This window comes from Leptonychotes weddellii, chromosome 1, assembly GCF_054177405.1.
Source record: "Leptonychotes weddellii isolate Sample4059 chromosome 1, ASM5417740v2, whole genome shotgun sequence".
Taxonomy (NCBI): domain Eukaryota; kingdom Metazoa; phylum Chordata; class Mammalia; order Carnivora; family Phocidae; genus Leptonychotes; species Leptonychotes weddellii.
The window spans coordinates 115,068,539-115,093,020 of record NC_138369.1 but is presented as its reverse complement, the minus strand read 5'-3'; the positions used below and the strand labels follow the sequence as shown (position 1 = coordinate 115,093,020).

The 24,482-nt window shown below is 39.8% G+C and overlaps 1 protein-coding gene across 11 annotated transcripts in view; it reads left to right on the top strand.

The window, feature by feature from the left end:
- PEX5L (peroxisomal biogenesis factor 5 like) overlaps positions 1–24,482 on the top strand; it is a 223,784-nt gene that overhangs the window by 143,303 nt on the left and 55,999 nt on the right. For all 11 annotated transcript variants that reach the window (XM_081829993.1, XM_081829988.1, XM_081829969.1 and 8 more), the window contains 3 exons: positions 166–289; positions 1,206–1,302; positions 12,388–12,483. In XM_081829993.1, the coding sequence (XP_081686119.1) occupies positions 166–289; positions 1,206–1,302; positions 12,388–12,483 (317 nt within the window). The remainder of the gene's footprint in view (positions 1–165; positions 290–1,205; positions 1,303–12,387; positions 12,484–24,482) is intronic.

Here is a 24,482-nt window from a genome sequence, read left to right as displayed (position 1 = left end):
GCTAAACATGTTTTAATTAATTTTCATGAATCTTAAAAAGTTGGTCTTGGGTTTAGGAGCATCAGCTGAGTGAAGTTCACTTATATAAGACTTCTTAATTTCTCTTCTTCTCTCTGCACCTCATAATCCACTGTCCCCATTACCCCTCTCCTATCTCCTTCATAGACATTCAAACACAACTGGAAAAATGGGATGATGTTAAGTTTCATGGAGATCGAAATAGCAAAGGGCATCCAATGGCAGAGAGAAAATCATGCTCATCTAGAACTGGATCAAAAGAACTTTTATGGTAAGATATTTTAATATCAGAAAATAGCTAATGGTGTGTCAGATGTATGGGTATTTCTCCTGTGTGCTGAAATAGCCAATGAGTTAAGTCAATCCAAATACTTGGTGCCATGTATAACTATGTATCAATGTTAATTGTTATGGCTTCTAAAACTAAGTATTTCATCTGAATTGTCAAAAATTAAGCCAAAAATGATTTGGGTAGACTCATAATTCAGTATTCAATATTTGTTCAGTATTTGTTGATAATTCTTTGAATGTGTAACTGAGCTGATCAATAAAAATAGGTTTATACATGTATGTACATATATGTGCATATTCAATATATTACATGAATGGTAGTTAAAGTAAATGTTTCTGGTTACACAGGTAACCTTTTCTGACTATCTTAATCATCACTGTCAGATAATGCACTAATTGAGAATAACCTGTGGATACCCATGAAAAAAATTGGCTACCTGAATTTTACCTTGCTTTTCGAGCTTCCTAAAGGACAGCATGTCTCATTCTTCTGTTGCCCCTTGCACATCTCCATTTATTATGACATTTCAAGTTCTATATAAAGATCAAATCACACCAGGAACACTTTGTGAGATGCTCCCCTCCCCAAAACACAAGGCTTTCAATAAAGCAGAACTGTTGGTAACAAAACTGGGATTGCATTTATTTACTGTTTGTACATAATTGAACCGAATTCTAAATCAGAGATAATTACAGCTAGCACATTGCAACCCCTTAAATTTCAAAAGTGGTCATTGTAATAAAATTATTATAGGAGTCATCTTTTTCATCAAAATTCTGATGAGAGCTTTGTTATTATGGCTCTCAACAATCCAAATGAACTAGGTTTCTTGACTGGTTTTCTAGCTGAGTTTGTTTCTCGGTATGCATTGATCTCCTTTATTCATCCCCTGTAGGTCCTCAGAGCACAGATCTCAACCAGAACTAAGCGGTGGAAAAAGCGCCCTGAACTCCGAGTCGGCTTCTGAGTTGGAATTAGTGCCTCCAACACAGGTAACAAAAGAGAAAGAGAGAGAGAGAGACATTCTTTAATGAGCCCACCTTTTTTTTTCTTTTTTCTTTTTTTTTTAATTTAGAGAGTGTGTGTGTGTGGGTGGGGGTGGGGGGCAGGGGGAGAAAGAGAATCCCAAGCAGCCTCCACACCCAGCCAGAAGCCCAAATGGGGACTTGGCCTCACAACCCTGAGATCATGCCCGGAGCCAAAATCAAGAGTGTGTTGCCCAACCGACTGAGCCATCCAGGCGCCCCAGACCCACCTTTTCTAATAGATAATTTATATCTTAAATATTTTATTTAGATTTTCACAAAAATTTTGAAGTATTTTTTCTATATTCTGTATTTCATATGCTTTCTCACTCAATAATCTGTCTCGATGCCTGAGATAACTGATGATATATATATTATATATATATATATATTTGGCTAGTTAACTGATGATAAATATATATATATATATATATTTGGCTAGAACATGTCTTAATGAATTCACTATATATTTAGCACTTTTTCTTTTTTCTACCATTTACTTTTCCATCATTTTGCAATACAAAATCTCTTCTACTCCAGTATTAGCAGTTTTTATACAACAGAACACCAAGAAGAGGAACTTACATATTGAGTGTTCATTCACATGTATGCCCTGTGGACGCAGGACCCAGTACTTAAATATCAGGATCCTGACTGTCACATTAAAATAAATTTTACGTTAAGGAACAAATAATTACAGTATTAGCAGTAATGATAATACTAAGAGCAATCATTTGTGAGTAGCCACTAAGTATTAGGGACTTTACTATGTGCTTTTCATATGTTATATCTAATACTCAAATAATCCTATGAATTATTATTATCTTCATTTTTTTAAAGATTTTATTTATTTATTTATTTAAGAGAGAGAGCACAAGCCAGGGAAGGGGCAGAGGGAGACAGAGAAGCAGACTTCCCGTTGAGCAGGGAGCCCGATGCGGGGCTCAATCCCAGGACCCTGGGATCATGACCTGAGCCGAAGGCAGATGCTTAACTGACTGAGCCACCCAGGTACCCCTTATTAGCCTCATTTTAAGGATGCTTTAAAAAGTTTTGGTGAAGTCAAAATCTTTTTTCTGGGGTACCCAACTAATCACTGGTGGAAGAATGGTATGAACCAGACCTGTCTGTCCACTGCTTGACCCTCAACTCCAGTGTAACTGGCTTGTCTATAACTAATTATCTCTTTTGGGTAAGACTGTCAAGAAGGCCAGAGTCAGTCTCAATTTTTTTATTCGCTCAAACACTTTATAAGGGTACAGCCTTGATCTAAACCCACAAAGCTCTCTGAAGAAATGTGTCCACATTTATGCAGTCTACAATCTAGTTGAAAATAAGTGAGATGAAGTGAGCAAGAAAAATTTTCTTGAGTTTACTAGATCAGATATTGAAACTAAGAGAGGAGATATGTTATCTGAGGTGAAGCAAAGGGTTAATTATGATAATAGCAAATATTAGTGCTATGATAAAGTCTTCTAATACATGTTAGCTCATTTGATCCTGACAAATGGCTGTATGACGTCAGTTTATTTATTACCCCTATTTTGTAGATGGGAAACTAAGGCACAGTGACATTAAGAAAATTGTCTATGCACCCAGAACCAGTATGTGGCATAGAGAAGGAGGACACACACAGATAGGAAATGCTGAGGAAATGGAAGTCCTCTGGAAACTTTTCTAGGCCACTAAGAGAACCGCCCCCTCTCCCCATTTCTATATTCACTGGAGAGGGGTGGACATTACTGCTCCTAGGACTCTGCTGGAAGATAAGTCAACTCACTTCCAGAACAAATAACCCTGGGAAGCTTAATGAATTGTAAATGTAGCATGAAAATATATTTTCATCCTCTGTGTTCATTCTAAATGTATCTTTTTTAAAATTGATAACATTTATTAGAGAAACATTTCTTGTTAAGTGCATTAGAGATTTAGATTCAGCTAAAGTAATTGATACTGTTTCATAACCTGGATCCTTGGAACAATTTAATGTAGCAATAAAACATTTGTTTCTGCAGCGGGGCGGGGGGGTGGAGATTTGGCACAGGTGGGCTGTTCTACACAACACTGGAGGGGCAGAGGATCAGGTGGGGTCCTCGGTTGCCGTGGAGACCCACAATGCATTTGTCTTATTATTCCAGTGACTGCTACTCTCCTGCTGGTTGTCTGATTTCATCCCACCACATTGTCCTTCCACATGCCCACTGGTGTGCCTTTAAGCAAACACAATGTGCTCTGGACAATTTGCGTGAGATTCCCAATATTGTCCTCCAAAACACAGTTTAAAATGCACTGTCACAGTTCTCTGTCTAGATAAATTGTAGTGAATCCTTTAGAGGGTTACCAATTATTTGTAAAGAATTTGTCCCTTAATTTGCTTTTTTAAAAACACTGCATGTTGAGGCACCTGGGTGACTCCATTGGTTAAGCCTCTGACTCTCAGGCCGTGATCTCAGGGTCATGGGGTCGAGCCCCACGTCTGGCTCCTTGCTCAGCCTGGAGTCTGCTTAATATTCTTTATTGGTCCCCCTCTGTTCCTCCCCTTGCTCGCGTTCTCTCTAAAATAAATAAGTAAAAATTTTTTTAAAAACACTACAGTATGTTTATCAAGATTTGCCTAAACTAAGAAAATTCATAATTCCCTAGTTTTAAGTCCAGCCTATGGTTTAATTAGGACAATATAATGAATTGGGAATTTAATCATTTAAAATACTAAATCACTCAAATAAAACAGCAAGAGAATAGACTAATTGTAATAAAAGACAGAAAGGTGTTTTTACTGTTACAAACATACTGCCCTTAAATATGTGATCTCTCTAGGTAGATAAGATGAGGAAGGTGGTATAAAAATTCAACTTAAAACTGGCTTGCAGGGAAGCCTGGGTGGCTCAGTCGGTTAAGTGTCTGCCTGCGGCTCAGGCCATGACCCTGGGATTGAGCCCTGCATCAGGCTCCCTGCTCAGTGGGGAGTCTACTTCTCCCTCTGCCCTTCTCCCCTGCTCATGCTTGCGCTTTCTCTCTCTCAAATAAATAAATAAAATCTTTTAAAAATAAAATAAAATAAAACTGGCTTGTAAACTATTCAAGTAAACAATTTCAGCTTATCAAAACTTGTCACTGCTCCACTATTACACAGATGGCTCATGGGAAAATCAAGGAAATGTTTTCTTCTCTCTCAAGCCAACATAAACTATCTCGGGTTCAACAGGTGAGGAGCTATTTACAAGCCTTATTTAAAAATCACATTTCAAAAAAAAAGTCGTATTTCAGAATCACAAAGAAAATGGAGTGAATTCCTGTTAGCCTATTTTCTTTTCAAGATGGAGAAAAGGAAAAATGTAGTCTAGTTCTCTTTCACATAGTGTTTTAAATACACTAATCAGAATGGCAGGAGATTATAATAAATCATATAATCTCTATGTACTTAAGAATAAAGTTTCTTGATACTTTTGCAACTGTGTAATTAGTATTCCCTGGAGTTAATCATTTAAAGGAATCGTACAATCTGAAAAATCAGAAAACATTTGAAGAGTTGAAGAAAAACACAAGTAATGATATAAAATTAGCTTTTTCTAATATATGGGTTGAGATAGTGGTGAGGAAAAAGAAAATGAATCCAACTTTTGCTGGAAAGTGATGGTTCAAGCATTTCTTTGTCCAGTCTGGACACTGGAAGGAAAGCTCCAAGACAGGTTCTTGCCAACCTAAGTTGGACTTAATGAAAAGGTGCAGGAACCAGGCTCTCTAGTACGTGGTCATAGTCATGCAACTCTCTGATTTTGCTGACTTTGGCACAGCAAATGATTTTTTCCATACTGTCATAATTCCATCAAGTTGACAGCATCCCAAACCAGAACAACTGAGACTTTAAGATATAAGTGCAGATATGTTTTCTAAATTTTTAAAGGAGCAATAAAGGAAAGGCATGCTGATACCTGGCCAATTACATACTTCATGCATATAATAGGAGGTACTTCTAAGATATTTTTGAAATTCTCACAATAATCTTGGGAAGCAATATCTCCATTTCTCACATGAGAAATTCATCTTAGAGACAATTAGCTAAGAGGCAGAAAAGCCAGCACTCAAATCATACCCATCAGCTTCTACAGCCCCTGTTCTTAACCACATACCACCTCATATCGGTCTCATCAAAGCTTATTCACCTGAGAGAACTCACAGACCATCTATTTCCCTTCTCATTTAAAACCCTGATTAGTACTTACATTTCTAGGATTAATATGAGTTAAGTGATTTTAAAGAGTATCACTTTCTTCCAGAAACGCTGTAAGATAAATTAGGACTGTTGTCAGATCTTCGGCCATACACAATTTTGTGCCTCCCCTCCCAGATTCCTTCTGAACCTCTTACTCTTTGAAATACTGATGGCTTGCATTTCATTCTATTTCAGTTCAGCAAATGTGATTGAATGTCTACTATCCACAAGCCATAAGTGAGGCAGTGAAAAGGTTAGAAAGAGGAATTCAATTATCAGAAGTATCAAGACCTTTATTAGACAGTACAATTAGACAGTACACTTTCTAAATACAGTTTTGCTTGTTGGAAGATAGTACAAGAGCCACATCGACATCCCTTTTCCCTTCCTGACCGTGCTCAGTGGGCTACCAATGAGGAAAGAAGCAAGCAAAGACGGAAGGAAGGAGCAAAGGAAAGGCAGCAGGGCAAGAACCACAGGAAGACAAGGAGGAAGGAAAGAAATCTGAAAGATCACTTTCAGGATAGTAGGCAATCTGCACACAGTAGGTACTCAACAAATACTTGTTGAAGTGGAAAAATAAGAGAATACTAACAAAAAGGAGAAACAACAACACTTGTCAAATTTAACAATTTGAAAGTAGTGGCTAATTAATAGTTAACTAAAAGACAGACAAAAATAAAAATAAAATGACAAGATTTTATTCTTTCATCATTTTTGAAGCTAGTTTCACAAATAATTTTTAGTTATGCATGGTAATGGACTGTCCATCTCTTTTCAAAATCAGCACTGATTTGCTTTGATGTTCTACAACATAGAATTTCATAGTAGGATGGAGATGGGAACCATATGCTGCCCACCTTGCACAAAGCTCTAGGAATTTGCTCTTTGACACATAAGGTACAACTTTTTTGTGCACATTCAACAATAAATGTCTGTGGACTGATTAAGAAAAAAAAATCACAACCCACTCAAAGAGGCACGAGTTTATCTGTACTATATAAGAATCCAACCAGTCTGCATTAACCACTAAACAAAAGTGCTCTAAACACAAATAATTCTTATTTTTTTGAAGATTTTATTTATTTGACATAATTTTTAAATGAATTTCTAAAGTCACACCTGATAAGTGCTAACCAGAAAGATAATGACAAAAGCCAAATTTTATAGCACTTACTGTGCACTGAGCATTTTGTGTGTGTATTTACATGAGTTATTGTACTTGATTCTTATACAGACTCAGCAAGTGAATATACACTTTGCAGATATGAATACTGGGGATTATAGAGATTAAGTAATTTGTCCAAATTCACCAGTTACTGTTAAATCCAATCAGGATTTGGCCCTAGGCAGTCTGACTCCAAAGATTATGCTTTTAATTACTGTGTTACATTGTTACCCAAAGTCTGCTAGTTGTTATATTTTTCTTTTCTATAGTTAAGCAGCACCCTTTTCCCCATCAATCTCTTCTGAAAAGATAATGAGCTTTTTAAACATGTGTTTTGGTGGGAGACCTCCAGCGGTAATGTAAAGGTAATTGTATAAGGGGTTATGAAGGACTGACATTGAGGTTAGCCAACAAGAGTTATGCTAGGACAACCACAGCCACAAATACAGTAATTTTTAAATCATAACTTTGATCACAATCATAATTTTGAATAAAGAGAATAAAACAATATTCTTGAAGTCATTCTTATCTTTTGCCTAGTGCTTATCATTCAGAACAATCAACAGCTGAGAGAACAAAATGCTTTCTTCTTCAGAGAATGTAATACCATAAAATCCAATTAGCTTAAACCAATTAAAATGGCTGTTTTTAAAGCCAAGGCCCTTCCAGGAGGTTGCTGTAACCGTAGAGCATTTTTCAAAATCATGCAATGAAGCAAAAAAATGCCTACATCAGAGCACATTTGTGAACTCCAGAGTTCCACTTGCAAACACATGATGTCAACATCTAATCAGAAGCTCTCAGAGTGAGGTCCCTCCCTTGGCAGTATCAGCATCACCTGGGAACTTGTTAGAAATACAGATTCTGGGCCCCCACTCCCACACCTGCACCTACTGAAGCGGAAACCCCAGGTGTGGCACGCAGCAGTCTGCTTGGACGAGATTTCCAAATGCTTCTGATGCCCACTCAGCACTTGGGAACTACTCTAATGATACAGCCACTGTGATCCAAAACAGCTGCGACCCAGATGTATGGCTCTAATTGTCTTGCTTACCACTCCTCTAGTTAAGTACGAAGCCATATAGTTCACCAGCATTGCTTATATATGTTCTCCCGTATGCCAGTCTTCGCTTACAACGAAATTAGATGTTAAAAAAAGAAAAAAGTCTTGGCTGAAAGGAAGTCTGTTCTTTACTATGTGTTACAATCTGTACTTCATCCTCAATCCTAAACCAGTATGTCTGGGTGTGCTACTAAGTTGCTGAAAAGTTTCAGAATCTTTTCAGTTGCCTGTTACTCTTGGCTTGGAAACTGCCTTTGTTTACATTCAGTGTGTTCCTATATTTTATAACATTTATCTTAGCTTCCTTGGACAAAATAAATGGCTTTCAAATGTGAGGTAGACAACACTTAGTAATAACTTAAGGCCTTTCTAACAGTGTGGGAAATAGCACTTACCTAAATAGTAATTGTTCCACCGAAATAAAAGTTCATTTGCACAGTAAGGTTCTATTTACACTTGGTGTTTTAAGTGGCAAAGAGAATATGACCGTTAAGTGTCGAATCCTGAGAGAGATTTTTGCCTCTTCTTCCTGATATATGGTGCCCTTTGCATCCTGTGATTCATAACCCACTTGGGTCGTGAAACATTGATGAAGGGAAGCCAGTGACAGTAATGGAGTTCTGTTAGGTCAGGCTTCACAGGAGAGACAGGTCGTATTTCCCTGGTGAAAAGTGCCTCTAATAAAAGGAGGTGCCTTGGGACAAAAATATTAGTGCTTTCTCTTTCTTCCCATGCCATTCATGGGTCATTTATGCCATTATTATATAAATGCACAGTTCATTTCTTAGCATCTGTCCACATTTTTAAAATTTATTTATTTCATTAATGAGGAAACCAGCAGGGTGCCTGGGTGGCTCAGATGGTTAAGTGTCTGCCTTCGGCTCAGGTCATGATCCCAGAGTCCTGGGATCGAATCCCGCATCAGGCTCCCTGCTCCTTGGGAGCCTGCTTCTCCCTCTGCCTCTCTCTCTCTCTGTCTCTCATGAATAAATAAAAAAATTTAAAAATAAATAAATAAATAAATAAATAAATAATGAGGGAACCAGCAGGAAGACAAAAGAGCTAGTTCCAAAGTAAAGGAACAGAGATTTATGGAGTTGGCTGGGAAAGAAATGCCAAAATAAGTTTGCCAAGTTTGATACAGGATTGGTTCATTTCTTTTTTTTTTTTTAAGATTTTATTTATTTATTTGACAGGGAGAGACACAGCAAGAGAGGGAACACAAACAGGGGGAGCGGGAAAGGGAGAAGCAGGCTCCCCGCTGAGCAGGGAGCCCGATGTGGGACTCGATCCCAGGACCCTGGGATCATGACCCGAGCCGAAGGCAGATGCTTATTGACTGAGCCACCCAGGTGCCCCAGATTGGTTAATTTCTACAAGACAATAAGATCATAATGCCTTTGGGGTTAACATCTCTACCAGGCTATAACATACTAACAACTTATCAATTTTGAAAGGTTGTAAACCATCTGCCCCTTTTCTTTTTTAAAGATTTTATTTATTTATTTGAGAGAGAGCATGAGCAGGGAGGAGGGGCAAAGGCAGAGGGAAAAGCAGACTCCCCGCTGAGCAGGGAGCCCAACACGGGACTCGGTCCCAGGACCCTGAGCTACCCAGACCCCCCATCTTCACCTGTATATTTGTTAATCAAATATATTGTGGCCCAAGAGTGTCAGATGAGGGTTGTAGCGAGATGAATAGTGGCCTGCCAAAAAGTTATGTCCATACCCTAATCTCAGGAACCTGTGATAGTCAATCTCACTTATGTTTTTGGAGCTTCCTCTCCCCAGCCCCACCTCAGTTATCTGGGTTGGGAGAAAACAGTAGCTTTCACGGGGCCCAGAGAATAAGAGATGATGTCTGTTCATGGTAGCCATTGAGCCTGGCCCACCTGAGAGGGAGGCACTGATGCCTATGCAGAGCTGGACGCGTCCTCATCACCCTCTTCCTCTTCTGACCGCAGACACAACTCCAGAAGCCTTACGCCTGGGCTGCTGACAGGCGTAGCTCCTTACTAGGCACCCCATTAACGCATGGCTGCATTCCCCATGCACCCCTTAATGGCTGCATGGGGAATGCAGCCAGTCCCCATCCCCAGAACCAGGACAGTAGGGCTTTGCTAACACAGACCTCTGCTGCTCCAGGACAGGACAAAAAAACAAGTCCCCTCTCAATTTCCTATAAACTCTCGTTAGCCTCATGGGCTAACCAAGAAACCTTGACTGAGAACACATAGCTACTTTCTGGGAGGGAAGAGAAAGACCTTTAATTCATCAATTCATATATTCCCCAACAGCATATTTTCAACAAATATTTACTGTTTATGGAGCAGCTACTATTTACAGGACATACCAGGGATACAGCAGTGAATACCTCAAGGAGGAGGAAACATAATCTTTCGATAAATTAACCTTCCTTGTTCATTAATGCAAAACACAGTCTGTTATTTATGTTCAGAAGGGTTCATAACAATTACTTCCTTATTGTTTTCAGCCCACAATATTCCTGAGGGCTTCTTGGTTGACACCCTCAACCATGCATGAACCTCTGAGAGACAGCTTTTCTAGATTTTGCATCTTCCCGAAATGGCCAGTGGAGCATAGCCTCCTATGAGAGACAATATAGTGCAGTGGTTATGAATACGGCCCAGAAGCATCAGCCCTACCACTGACTAGCTGTGTGGTGTTCAGCAAGTTAACTAGCTCTCTGTGCCTCGACGTCACGGACCTGATGGTAATACCTACTTCAAAGCTTGTTGAAAAGACAAAGTGACATAGTCTCTAAAGGACTTGAAACAGCATCTGGCATGTAGTGAGCCCCGGTATATAAGGGGCTGGGGGTCCTCTGGAGGACCAGTGATGATGGAGAGAAAAATGAAAAGCAGCTGAGCTGTATAGATGGTAAGTGCTGAGTGAAGGCCAAAGTTTTGCTATAGAACAGTGGTTTTCAAACATGGCTGCTTTTCAAAATCACCAAAAGAGCTTTTCTTTTTTTTTTTTAATTTTATTTATTCATATGAGGGGGAGAGAGAGAGAGAGAGAGAGAGCACAAGCAGGGGGAGTGGCAGGCAGAGGGAGAAGCAGACTCCCTGCTGAGCTGGGAGTCTGGCTCCAGACTCGATCCCAGGACCTGGAGATCATGACCTGAGCTGAAGGCAGACGCTTAACCATCTGAGCCACCCAGGCGCCCCCAAAAGAGCTTTGCAAACATTTAATGCCCAGGCCCTACCTCCAGAGATTCTTTAACTGGTCTAGAGTGGGGCCCAGGCCTGCTCAAGTAATTCCCACAGAAGCCGAGGCTGAGCATCCCTAAAGGAGAGCAATCTAACACATGGATAAAAGGCGATAAAAAGGCAGAGGGGGGCTTCACTGCACAAGCCTCCCTCTTCCTGCTCCCCAAGGTCTGGCTGCCTTATCAGTGCAATCTCTCATCCTACAGTCTAGAGACATCCTTAGGGCACACATCACCTGTCAGGCCCTGGGCGAGGTACAGGGGAGAACAAAAGTTACCGGACAAAATCCGACCCTCTTGGATCACACAGTGTAGCAAAAAGATAGGCAAGAAAAGAAGCAATTATATGGAGAAAAATCACAAACACCACAACTGCTCACAGAGAGAGGTCTGAACCAACTACAGTATATACTTACTAGGAAATCCCTGGGAAAGAATGAGGAGGATCTATAAAAACTAACTGTGGACCCTCTCCAAGATATATTGTTGAATGGAGAAAAGTAAGCTACAGAATAGCATACCATTTATGTGTCGAAAATTTTTGAAACACATTACTATCTAGGGTACGTAAATATATACGCAACTGAAAAGGAGAAGTTCTAGAGGTTTACCCCTTATCTTCCATGATTACATTTTTTTCAAAAAGAATGCATTAAGTGTTTGTGAAATTAAAAATGAATAACATTTTTTTTTAAATTCCAGCAGACTCTTGGTAGGACTGGCCTTCTGGAATATTTGCATTTAGCTTAAGTTAAGATGTATATCAGGTTGCCTGTGGATTGTGACAAACCAGTCGGCATTATCAAACATGAGTTTATCTAAGCGACTACTATTTAGCAGCACAATGTCCTGAGGAGACAGGACATGAGACAGATGTGTGCTAATGGAGGGAAGAAAAGGAAAGAGAATTCAGCATGAGGATCTGCTGTGTATATAAGGAAAGGGCCTAGCAGGCGCCTCCCAACTCTGCAGCTTGCAGTTTGACCTGAGCTTAGTCCTCCTAACAAGCTGGAAGCTTGAGTATCAGTTCCCAGGTCGAGGCTTGGAATGGAGATTCTCCATCTTAGCTGCATAGTAGAATCCTCTAGGGGGGACTCACTAAAATATCAATGCCTGGAACCATGAGCAACTAAAGTAAGCTCTTTGGGAGGCTGGGCTCTTTGGGCTGAGACACACTCTTAGAAGAATCATGCTTGCATGCTCACACACATTTTGGCACCATCCCAGTTTGAACATCATGCTTGCAAAGTACTCCAAAAATAACATCCTTTGCAGATGCTTCTTGAACTCTAGGGAAATATGAGAAAGGGAAAAATATTTGGATTTTTGTGTTCTGTGATTCCAGTAGTATAACACCATGTGTTCGGTTTATTTCAGGCTCGACTGACCAAAGAACAGCGCTGGGGAAGTGCATTACTTTCCAGAAACCACTCCTTAGAAGAAGAATTTGAAAGGGCAAAAGCAGCAGTGGAGGTAACTTTTTTTTTAAATTATTTTCCTGTTTCATGTTTCTGGAAGTGGAATTCAACAACGGAGACTTCCGCAGGATAACATATGAAATGAGTCTTACTTTATAGACATGAAATAACCATGATAATGATTGTTAGAATGAGATTTGTCACGAGAGAACTTCTGATTTGCCGCCAGGGGTGATTAATAGGTGTTAAATCCTATGCCAATTCTGTGATGGATTTGCAACCTGTCTGGAATCCTGGGTCAGAAAGATCTGAGCCTCGTCCGGGTTCCATGATGAACCCATGCTATGCATTTGCTATGCCTGCGTGAGGCCAACGTTCATGCCTGACATTTTTCTCTCTCTAGCATCCAGCATAACACCTGAAACCCAGAAGGTCATGCTGCTCCTGAAATACGCATTTTCCTGAGTGGGATAAAAAGCATGGCTGAGATATTCTAGCCAACGGATAGCCCATCCTAACTTGAGCCATACATTTTTACAGTTAACAGCGTCCAAAACAATGACAATGTTGATAAATCAAATGAAATACTTAATTTGAACATTAATTTCCTTATTTAGCCTTCTAAAAAGATCCATGCGTGGTTGGAACCACAAAGAGTACATCACAGATGCCATCTATCATACTCCTCAAAGCTTTGCTAGATTGCTACTTAAGAAGTGGAGCTTTTCACCAAACCCAAGTATGAGCTTGTTAAGACCTCCAGTTCTATCACTGATATGAAATCTTGAAGATTGAAAGTATTCCTGTGATACGGTTCATTTATGTGGCTGTCTTACCACTAGGATTTGGATAAAATTATTATACTGTGAGTGGTCTTTCAGTAGATCCCTACTTGAAGTGCAATTAAGTCATATTTGCAGTTTCATATTAAAAGGGTTCTTTATATTCTAGAAATTATTCTAGCCATAATTTCATATCATTCAGCAATCCAGTAAGAGAACAGCTTTATCTCATCACAATACAATCTGCCCAAATTTCTTCTTTTAATTTTATCCTTTTTTAGTTTAAAAAAATTAATGCATTAGTGTTCTTGAATGTAATCAACTGATATATTTGATTGAGACCAGCTGAGTTCAATCAGCTTGTTCAACTACATGGAACCTGTAACTGAATTTATCTTAAATGTAGATTTTTCCAGACTTCAAAGCTAACTTAAATTCATCTTTTGAACTCCTACTATGTGTAGCACACTGAACTATCACTAAATAGAGATGATTTAGAATCCTAGAATCTTGAATCAGTAAAGACATTAGAATTTATCTGGTCCCAGAAACACAATGGGTTCAATCTCAGAAGACTTAATTACAAAGTAACGTATCAACAAGGAAAAAATTATTCATTTATCTTTGTGTGTGTATGTGTGTGTGTATACATATATTCATAAAATCATTTAATCTTCATTTTGGTGGAGACCTTAGAAGTCATCTATCCCAACCAGGCATATCAAATAAAATGTGTTTTCTTTTCAAACATACTTGATAAATTATTTATTCAAACCTACCCTGGTTTCTACTTGAATACTTCAAATTAGTGGCAACTTCTTTTCAAGAAAACCTGCTTCCATTTTGGACAGTCCTAACTATTAAAAAGTTCTTCCCTATATTATGCTAAAATTGGCCTACCAGCAACTTCCAGTTTTCCTTAGTCTTGGTTTTGCTCCCTCTGGAACAAGGCAGAATTAGTTTAATTCCTTCTCTACCTGGTGCCCACCTGACCCCACAAAGGCCTTGCCTTCTCTTGGCATTTCCTTGTCTCTCCTGGGAATTGAGAGACTGATTTGTTATCCCAACTTATCACTCATAGCTACATCATGACATACATTTCATTAACCAATAAAGGCTTCAGCTTCCACACTTCTGTGGTCCTTCCCAGCTTAGAATCCTTGGAGGCTGTAAGTTACTTCAAGTAGTCATTCATTCAACAAACAATACGGGCCGTCTGCACGTGCTGACTGCCGCACCAGGTACTAGAGACAACGAAATGAGCCAGCCCCGCCTAGCTGTATAATAGCATGGATCCGAGGACCAGCTTGGACAAATCACTTGCTCCGTCTACTTTAGTTTCCTCATCTGTAAGATGAGGGGCTTGCATTTCTAATATACTAAAACCCTTTGAGTTTATGGCTTCAAGTGAAATGAATAGGAAGTACAGAATTCTCAGCAGATCAGAAAATTGTAAGCAAACTGGCTCATCGGCAAGCCTGGAACTGAGAAGCTTCCTTAGGGAATGAAGGAGGATGTTCCTAACCCGAAAGTAGGAACAGATGCGGAGAAAAAAGGCAGGGGGTAAAGGCGTGTATTTCACTAAGCTGATGCGAAATGAGACCTACAAAACTGCACATGTTTGTGGACTATTTACTTCCCAACATTATTCTTATCCAAAGGTATAATCTAATTCCCAGTGGAAGATAGGATGAAATGCACCCAAGTACACCTTTATAAGTCACTCCTTACAATTTATCCTAGAGAAATAATCAGGAAAGTTTACAATATTTTTTTAAATAGTGAAAATTTGGAAACAGCCCATGTCCCATAATAGAGAATTAGCTGAATTATATCTAAGAAAATGCTATATAACCATTAAAAACTACATTATGGAAAAATATTTAAGATCACATAAAAATGTCTAGGGATGATTGGAATAAGAATATATTTACTGACAGTCTCACAGTATGGTCCCAACTTTGTAAAATGATAATGGCACAGTACCTAAAATTATTAAAAATATTCAAAATACATACGGTGTACCAATCAGGAGCATTATATGGATGATCTTATTTAATCCTCATAGTAGTCCTGTGAAGAAGGTAACATTACTATTCCCATTTTGCAGATAAGAAGACTGAGGCTTAAAGCGATTTCAGTTATGTGGCATTTTATAAGCAATTAAGATTGATTGAAAAATGAGTAGCACTCATTTAGCAAGTTTCAAAGCCATGATTTTCAGCCGGACTGCAGAGCCCCTGTTCTGAATCACTGCCCTACATTAAGCATAAAGAAAATCTGTGCCCAAATGTTGACAGTACGTATATCAGCTGGCTGGCTTTGGAGTGGTCTTATTTCTTCCATTAGCTTATCTGTATTTTCCAAATGTTCCATCATAAACATGTGTTATGTTGGTAATCAAGGAGAAAGTGGTAAGATAGACACTGTAGTGGGATATAAAATTCTTAAAAGAACTCAAAGTGCCTCATTCTTCATTTCAAAACAAGTAAAGAAGGGTGCTGCAGATTGGCCTCATTAGAGATGGTTCTAAACACTAGTGAGACGCAGATGAAAATCATGCCTGGAGCATGGCGAGTTTTTCCAAAGCCTCTCGCTTATATTTTTATATCATCTGATTCCAGTATTCCTCCTATCTCACATTTTATTCCATTTTAAGTCCTATTTTATTTTTTGGTCATCATCCTGCCTCTTGACCTGACACCTGGTCCCATTTCCAAGTCCTTCTGCTCCTCAGTCCCCTCATGAGCCCCAGCGGCATTGCGATTCTCTCTCATCCTCTCCCAGGACAACCTCCTTGCCCACTGTCCCTGCTCTGTCTTCTGCAGGGACACGCTTCCCCCAGATCTTCACGTGGCAGGTTCCTTCTTGTCATCCAAATTTTAGCTTGAGTGCCACTGCTCCGGAAAAGCCGAACCTGACCACCCAGTTGCCGTCAGAGCACCTAGAGTTCTTTCATCCTTATATTTATCGCTGGGTCTTTTCCTGTTTGTTTTTATTTGCCTGTTTGTTGTCTTTTTACTTTAAAATGTAACTTCCCTAAGAAAGAGGGCTTTGTCTCTTATTTACCACTATACCCCAATATCTAGAACAATATCTGGTACCTTTGAGTATTCAGTAAATATTTGTGCAATTAATGGCTGGCTGGCTGATTGTTAATCACCTAATGTGGGCAGCACTTCTTTGTCTGTTGTTGCATATAAAGTGCCGTATCACCTCCTAATATCATTTAATATTTACATGTTCCTGGTTGATGGAAGCAGTTCTGTCTGCGGCATACGGATTTCTGCCAGGGGCTATGCAGAGATGTCCTCTGTGGTTGTCTTGGTCTCAACATCAGTCAGGGGGACATATTTAGAACAATGCAGGTGGCACCCACCAGTCCTTGCCACAGAGTAATACTGCACATGTTTTATATTTTACATGGCATGAACTAGTTTCTACATATACTACATAATCCCTGACAATACACAATTCAACTGTTTGTGCTAAAATGCCCTAAAATACAGTCTCTTCTACGAGAGAAAAGACAACTAATGCCACATGCACGTTTATTGCATAGCTCCACTGAGCTGGGAACCTGTTAACGTACAAAGGCTGACATTGCTCAGGCTCAAGTGGAACTGTTAGATGTAGTGAGGATTTGTAGGTGGGGAGGCTTTTGCCTCTATATCTTACATTTTATTGAAAAATCACAGAAAATTCATCTCTGCTCAAAATATTGTAGTTTTAAGACAAATAACCAAATATTCCCATTCTAGGCTTTAAAAAAAAATCTCCCCTGAACAAAAAGGGAAAGGAGCTTACTCTGTGCTTCCTCTTGGATTTTCTTTCTAGCCAGCATCCTAAATGCTCTTGTCAACTACAGCGGTTCCCTAGGAAGGATGCACAAAGAGTCTCAGAAGTGGGAAGCAGGGAAGGAGCCCTGGGAGCTCAGTGAGGCCTGAAGCTACCTCCCAGGAATGGAGGTCCCTAGAGAGAACTGTGTTGCATCTACGGAGGAGAGAGAAGGTCACGTGGGCAGTCAGCACACCTGCAACCACATTCGAAAAATACATCCTTTATCGCTGTTAGCAAGGCAGGGAAGAGCCAGCATCTGGTAGTATTGTATTTAGCTAGTCAGTCTCGCTAGCTGCCTCAGCCTTCAGATTAACTGGATTTAGCAACAAATTTAACAGACATGTTTAAGCCCTTTCTATGGGCTGGATGCTAGGAATAGAAAATTGAATAAGACAGCCTCTGCCCTTAAAGAGCTAGAAGAATCACAGGTATATGCACACAGCTCCGGGGATCACACAAGTAGAGCTTATCACGTGTCACGGTTACTGTGGGTTTACACGCCATCTCCACACTAGACTTTGACCTCTTCACAGGCAGGACCATGTCGCATCCTTCTTTGTGCTCTCAGCACTTTTCAGAGTCTGGTGCAGAGCAAGCCCCACAAATGTTTGCTGGATAAATAAAGGGACAAAGTAGGAACTGGTTCCTCCAATGCATCTATTCCACGAACATCTCTTCTTTAATGGGTGCTTAAGAAATATCACAAACTTAACTAACAGAAAGAAGATGAACTTGTGTCCCTGAAACCAAAGTCACGTTTCACTTGGCTCCAGTACTATTATAATGCTTGTGGTGTGTATTTTTTTTTTTTTTTATTCATGAGAGACAGAGCGAGAGAGAAAGGCAGAGGGAGAAGCAGGCTCCCAAGGAGCAGGGAGCCCGATGCGGGACTCGATGCCAGGACCCTGAGATCATGACCTGAGCCGAAGGCAGACGCTTAACCATCTGAGCAAATCTTGAAAAAGAATAATGAAATATCTGAATGAAGATGCATAGATAAAGAGAAGTACAGTGGTCAGAAGCAAGAAAAAGAGCAGGAAGTATAATTTTAAATCCTTTTGGCTAATTGAGTCTATTAAATTCTACCCAAACCTCCAAATTCTAGAGCTCTGGTTTATCCCCAGACCCTGATTCTCTTCCCGTTGAGCCTCACAAGTGAGGCTGTGATATTGCTTGTGGTAGTTTAAAATGTCCACAAATTCTTTGATATTCCCTTCAAAATATGGAGCTTAGTTCTCCTCCCCTTGAGTGTGGACTGGGCTTAGTGATTCACCTTTAATAAATAGAATAAAGTGGGGGCGCCTGGGTGGTGCAGTCAGTTGAGCGTCCGACTCTTGGTTTTGGCTCAGGTCATGATCTCAGAGTTGTGAGATCGAGCCGCACTCCGGCTCTGCACTCAGCACAGAGTCTGCTTAAGTTTCTCTTTCCCTCTCCCTCTGCCCCTTCCCCCTGTGCACTCATGCATTCTCCATCTCTCTCCCTCTCTCTCTCTCTAATAAATAAATCTTTAAAAAAAATAAAATAAACAGAATAAGTGGAAGTCATGGTGTGTAACTTTAAAGATTAGGTCATAAAAGGCACTGGGGCCTCTTCCTTGTTCTCTCTCTCTCTCATGGCTCACTTGTTCTGGAGGAAATCCAGCTGCCATGTCATGAGAACCCTTAGCAGGTGAGGAACCACGCATTCTACCAACAGCCAATGAGGACCTGAGGCCTCCTGTCAACAGCCATGTATGTGAGCCATCTTGTAAGTGGGTCCCCTGCAAACCCCATTAAGCCTTGGGATGACTGCAGGCCCAGCCAGCAGCTTAATTCCAACTTCAGGAGAGACCCCAAGTAAGAATCACCCAGCTAAGCTATTCCCAAATTCCTGACCCTCAGAAACTGTATGGTGTAGTAAATGTTTGGTTTTTTTAAAGTTGCTATGTGTTGGGGTAATTTGCTAAGGGGATAGATAATTATTGCATTGTCCTACTCCTCCAAGCCCTGTTCTATTCCTTACTCTTTGCCTCATCTCCATCCCCAATGCATTTTGGTTCTTCAAAAATGGAAGGATTACCCTTGTAGCATAGAAAGAAGGTATTCATTCACCCTAGAATGTAGTCTTTCAGAGTCTGGTGCAGACCACCTCCTCCCATTTCTACCAGTCCTCCCATTTTTTACCAGTCCTCCACTTATCTTCCCAATCATCAAAGGAGTATGAACAAAGACCTTTTTGTGACAGTCCACATTCCTTAGGGACATACTCATCCCTTCACCAAGGTTCTGGTCAGGGTCTTGCCTTTTCTTCTTCACAGTCCGTGGACCTCCCTTTATGACAAGCCACATTTTTCCATTTCTATATCCTATCACAAAGGACACAGCCCTCAAGATAATTTCTCTTCAGGCTTTGGGCTAACTTTCTTCCAGGAGTCCTTTATGATAAATTATAGGCAAATTGGTAATTACTGCTTAAGAACATGAATAGTAAAAGACTTTAATGCTAACTAGTATTCCTCATTCTATCTCTCTGCTAAGTTTAACTAGGAGATGCCATATTCAAAACAACTCAACAGCTAAATCCAGTTCTAGTGATGTAAGCAAAAAAGGTCTTTCCGTATAGTTTTGTTTTCACCTGAAGTTATTCTGTGTGTATGTACCGTAGATCTGATAGGCACCTCCGAAACAGTAAATGATTGAAGGAAATTGGAGACCGTTCTCAAACTGTTTTTATTAATATAAAATTATGTAAGACATTGCTGACTTGGGGGCCCTTCCACCATGAAGATGACCTGCCTTTAGCACACCCTCGTACCTCCTTTTGCTTTGCAGGACAGTGTCAGCTCTTTGAAGTCTGTAGAAGAGATTAATGGGTCAGACACTACTTAAATCATTCTGACTTAGATTCGGTATCCAGAGAAGAGATACTCTTTTGAAAATATCTGAAAGCATTGTTTGGACAACATTGAAGGAATCTTGAGATTAACTGCAAGGATACAGATTTCCTAACGCTTATGATGTCATGTTAGCTAACAGGCTTCCCATGTCGAACTAGATAGATTACATAGAGATTAGATGTATTCTGCAAACTTAGTATACTGTGCATTGGGAAACTGGCCAAAGTTCCTGTTTTCTCATACTGATTCAATTTCCTTTCATTTTAAACAAACAAAAGTTGATTCCAAAACAATATAAAGCAGACATAAGAATTATTGCAGAGTGGCTTGTGATAAACCCTCATAGGTGATATAGATGAAAATATAAAGAGGTGTAAGATGGTCTTAAATAAATTTATGGGTAGATGATCTATTTAAAGGAAGAGAGTTATTTTGAGTCTGGCTCTAATTTTTTAAAATTAGTGCTATGGATAGTTACCATATTCTTTCACTGTTCCTTGATATACACTGTGTAAATACTAAACTAATAAAATCTTTGACTTGACACATTCTAACAAAACTTCAGTTATACCCAGATTGATCTTCTAGACCATTATATTTGTAGACAAGCTCCAGACCCAAAAAGTAGCTTGGATAAATTCTCCTAACTTCAGATCAGAGAAATATAGGATCTGCATTCTGGACATGATCTCATCAACATTACTGAGCAAATTAGTGCAGAAGAAAGTGAACATGAAAAGTTAGAAACTCCATCTGAGTCAGCCTTGAGCGGTTACAGACTGCTCTGTGCTCTGAGCATTTACAAGACAAGGACAATAATTTTATCCCTTCCTCCTCAAAGAGATTCTCTAAAGATCAGTGAGACTACAGTTGAAAGTAATTTAAACAATTTGTTGGAAGGCTCTGTATCCAGGAATCACATGTTAAACTTACATGAAAAAGGTGAGGAAGCATAATAATGTATGTATGAAAAGTCTCAAATTGGACATGGGTCTTGGTTCTAATCATGCCAATATCTTACCATTTCGGCCTCAGCTTTCTCATCAGTAAAATGAGAGGTTTGAATTATACTGAGGTTTTATGTACTTGGTCTATAAAATTAGGTGGAAAATGGATGAGCATTTTAATAATTGTGCATTTATCTTAATATATATTAGAAAAATATAACTAGAACTTCAAAGTGATGATTTCATGGACATAATTTAGGCAAGGCTAGAGTAGACTTGGCCTATTTAAGTAAAAGAACTGTATCAATTACAAGATATATTAAGTTAGTAATGATAGAATATGGAAATGACAGATTGTAGTTACAATCAAATGACTTAAGTTTAAGAAATACTGGGATTGATGATTGTGAGGTCCAGTATTAGTTAGGGTAATACTAATAGCTGTAAAATATTCCCCAAAATGCAATTGCACAAACAAAATAGCTTATTTCTTCTGTTAAAAATTAAAGTGCCAAACTAGCAGGCAGCTCTGCTCCACGCCATCATTTAGAGACCCAGGTTCCTTGCAGCTTGTTTCTCCCCAGTTCCTTAGGGTGTTATCCTCACCTGCATGGTCAAAGCCAAGTTGCAAGTGTCTTCTTGCTCCACCCCAAAGAGACTTTGGAGGAGGTAGGCCCACCTTCCTAAAAGCTCCAGCCCAGATCTCATCTGCTCACATTCCATTAGCTGGAGCTGAATCAGACACATTACAACACCACCACCTCTCATTCCCCAAACTGCAAGGGAGGCTAGGAAATGGCCACAGTTCTATCACCACAGAAGAAAGGAGAGGGTGTTTTGACTGACAGCTAGCAGTCTCTGCCACGGGAACCTTCCAGTTCTGATATTTGTAGGAAAATTAGAACACCTCTTCCTCTTCTCTCTCTCTGTCTCTCTGCCTTTGTCTCTCTGTCTGTTTCTCTCCCTCCTTTCCTCCCTCCCCCTCCCTCTCTTTCTCTCTGTCTTCCGGATTTCTTTTACTTTTAGGGGCAGTCATTAAATAACTTTCTAAGAACTTTTTTCCCTAAGAAGAATAATGTAATTCTATTTCTCTGGAATATTCAAAACCCCATTTCTTGAATAACAATGCTGCCCCATATAAACCAATCATCAGTATTCTATAAAACATACTGTAATGTTGGGGCACCTGGGTGGCTCAGTCATTAAGCTTCTCCCTTTGGCTCAGGTCATGGTCCCAGGGTCCTGGGATCGAGCCCCACATCGAGTTCCTTGCTTAGCGGGTAGTCTGCTTCTCCCTCTCCCACTCCCCCTGCTTGTGTTCCCTCTCTCGCTGTGTCTCTCTCTCTGTCAAATAAATAAAATCTTTAAAAAAAAAATCCTGTAATGTTGAATATTATTATTCCCAGTTGATTGAAAAGGAATAAAAATAAGATCTGTAGGTTAAAATCTTATTTTTGTCAAATAATGGAAGTCAGGGATTAAAATAGGTCTGTCTTTAGTTCTATATTTAAGTCAGGAGAGCTATCTGTCCATTTTGGTTTTGAAAGACTTTTTATAAAATAAAATCTAAATCCTGAATGATGAGAGACATCTCTTTTCTGATGACACTTAAGTTGTGCATTGGTTTAATAAGTAGAACATCAAGCACACAACCATACAGAGTTCAGGGGAGAATCAGTAAACTCGCTGTGAGCAAAGTGACATCTTGAATTTCTTTTATTCATTTTATTAAAGCATATAATATATCTTATAATGCTGGATACATAGTTGATGTTCAGTGGCTCAGTTGATTAGGCGTCTGCCTTTGGTTCAGGTCATGATCCCAGGGTCCTGGGATCAAGCCCCACTTCGGGCTGTCTGCTCAGTGGAGAGCCTGCTTCTCCCTTTCCCTCTGCCCCTCCCCCCACCCCACTCATGCTCTCTCTCTCACTCTGCCTCAAATAAATAAATAAAATCTTTATAAATACATACATACATACATACCTCCTACTGATTAAGAAAGCAGTCCTTTTCCATGAAGGTAGCCAGTTCTATGTCTTCTATCCAAACGACCAATCATCAGTCTCTTAGATCTTGCATTAGTCATGGTTCTCCAAAGAAACAGAATCAGTAGGATATATAAAGATAAAGGAAGAGAGAATGATTTATTATAAAGAATTGGCTCACACGCTTATGGAGGCTAGAAGTCCCACAATCTGCTGTCTGTAAGCTGGAGACCCAGGAACCCTGGTGGTGGAGTTCCAGTCCAAATCCAAAGACCTAGGGACCAGAAGAGCTGATGGTGTAAGTCCCATCTGAGGACAGGAGAAGAGCAATGTCCCAGCTCATTCAGACAGGCAGAGGGAAGAATTCTCCCTTCCTTGGCCTTTTTGTTCTATTCAGACCCTCAACAGATTAGATGATGCCCACACGCGGAAAAGGCAGCCCTCTGTCTTACTTAGTATTCCGACTCAAATGTTAATCTCATCTAAAAACACCCTCACAGACACACTCAGAAATAATGTTTAACCAAGTATTTGGGCACCCCATGACCAAGTCAATTTGATACATAAAATTAGGCATCACAGATCCTAATGATGGTCCCAGAGTTCCCCAGTCTTCTCTGGAACCTCTGTTACTGTCCTAGGAGAGATGTCACAGGCCATGTTAGAATTTGTACCTGTACCACGGATTCATAGGGCCCACCCCATCGCTGTAGAGGAGCTGAAATTCAGGGACACTAAGGAATTTGCCCAAGCACACACTGCTGATGACTGGCAGGCAGAACTAGAACCCACATTTACATATTCCCTTGGAGCTGTTTTTTTTCCTGCTGTTGGAGCTATTGATAGAAGGAGGAAATTCTTAATTCAGATCGTAAACCATATTAAAAATTAATTGAACTTGAAATTTGGTTTGGAGATGTATTTTTTTCCTTACATCAGGTTTCTTTTATTAATATGTTGATTTTAATTTATATTAAAACTACTTGTTGGGGCGCCTGGGTGGCTCAGTCGTTAAGCTTCTGCCTTCCACCCGGGTCATGATCCCAGGGTCCTGGGATCGAGCCCCGCATCGGGCTCCCTGCTCAGCAGGAAGCCTGCTTCTCCCTCTCACACTCCCCTTGCTTGTGTTCCCTCTCTCGCTGTATCTCTCTCTCTGTCAAATAAATAAAATAAAATCTTAAAAAAACAAACAAAAAAAAACCAAACAAAAACTACTTGTTATTCTTTGAAATACACACCAGCCTCTGACAAGGGTAGCCATCTTTAATAGACCAAGAGGGCTGGAGGCATGGACACAGAGTAAGTTAAAGGCTGAGACGTGTTAAAACATAGCTCGTGTTGGAGGTGTTAACATACATGAACCACATCCAAATAATTGGAGATTAATTTGATTTCCTGTGAAATGCTGAATTGCATGATGAAATCTGAGAATAAATGGATAAATAAATAACCTGAAGTCAAGCCCCCAAATCAGAACTTTATGGCTCTTAAACACTAGTTGCTTCCTAGATCAAAAAGATTGGATAGTCACAGAAAAGGGATGAGTAGTCAAATATTCGGCTCCTGTGTCCACGGTTCTGGAGTGCAAATGCAGACATATGCAATATAGACTGAATACTGGAGCT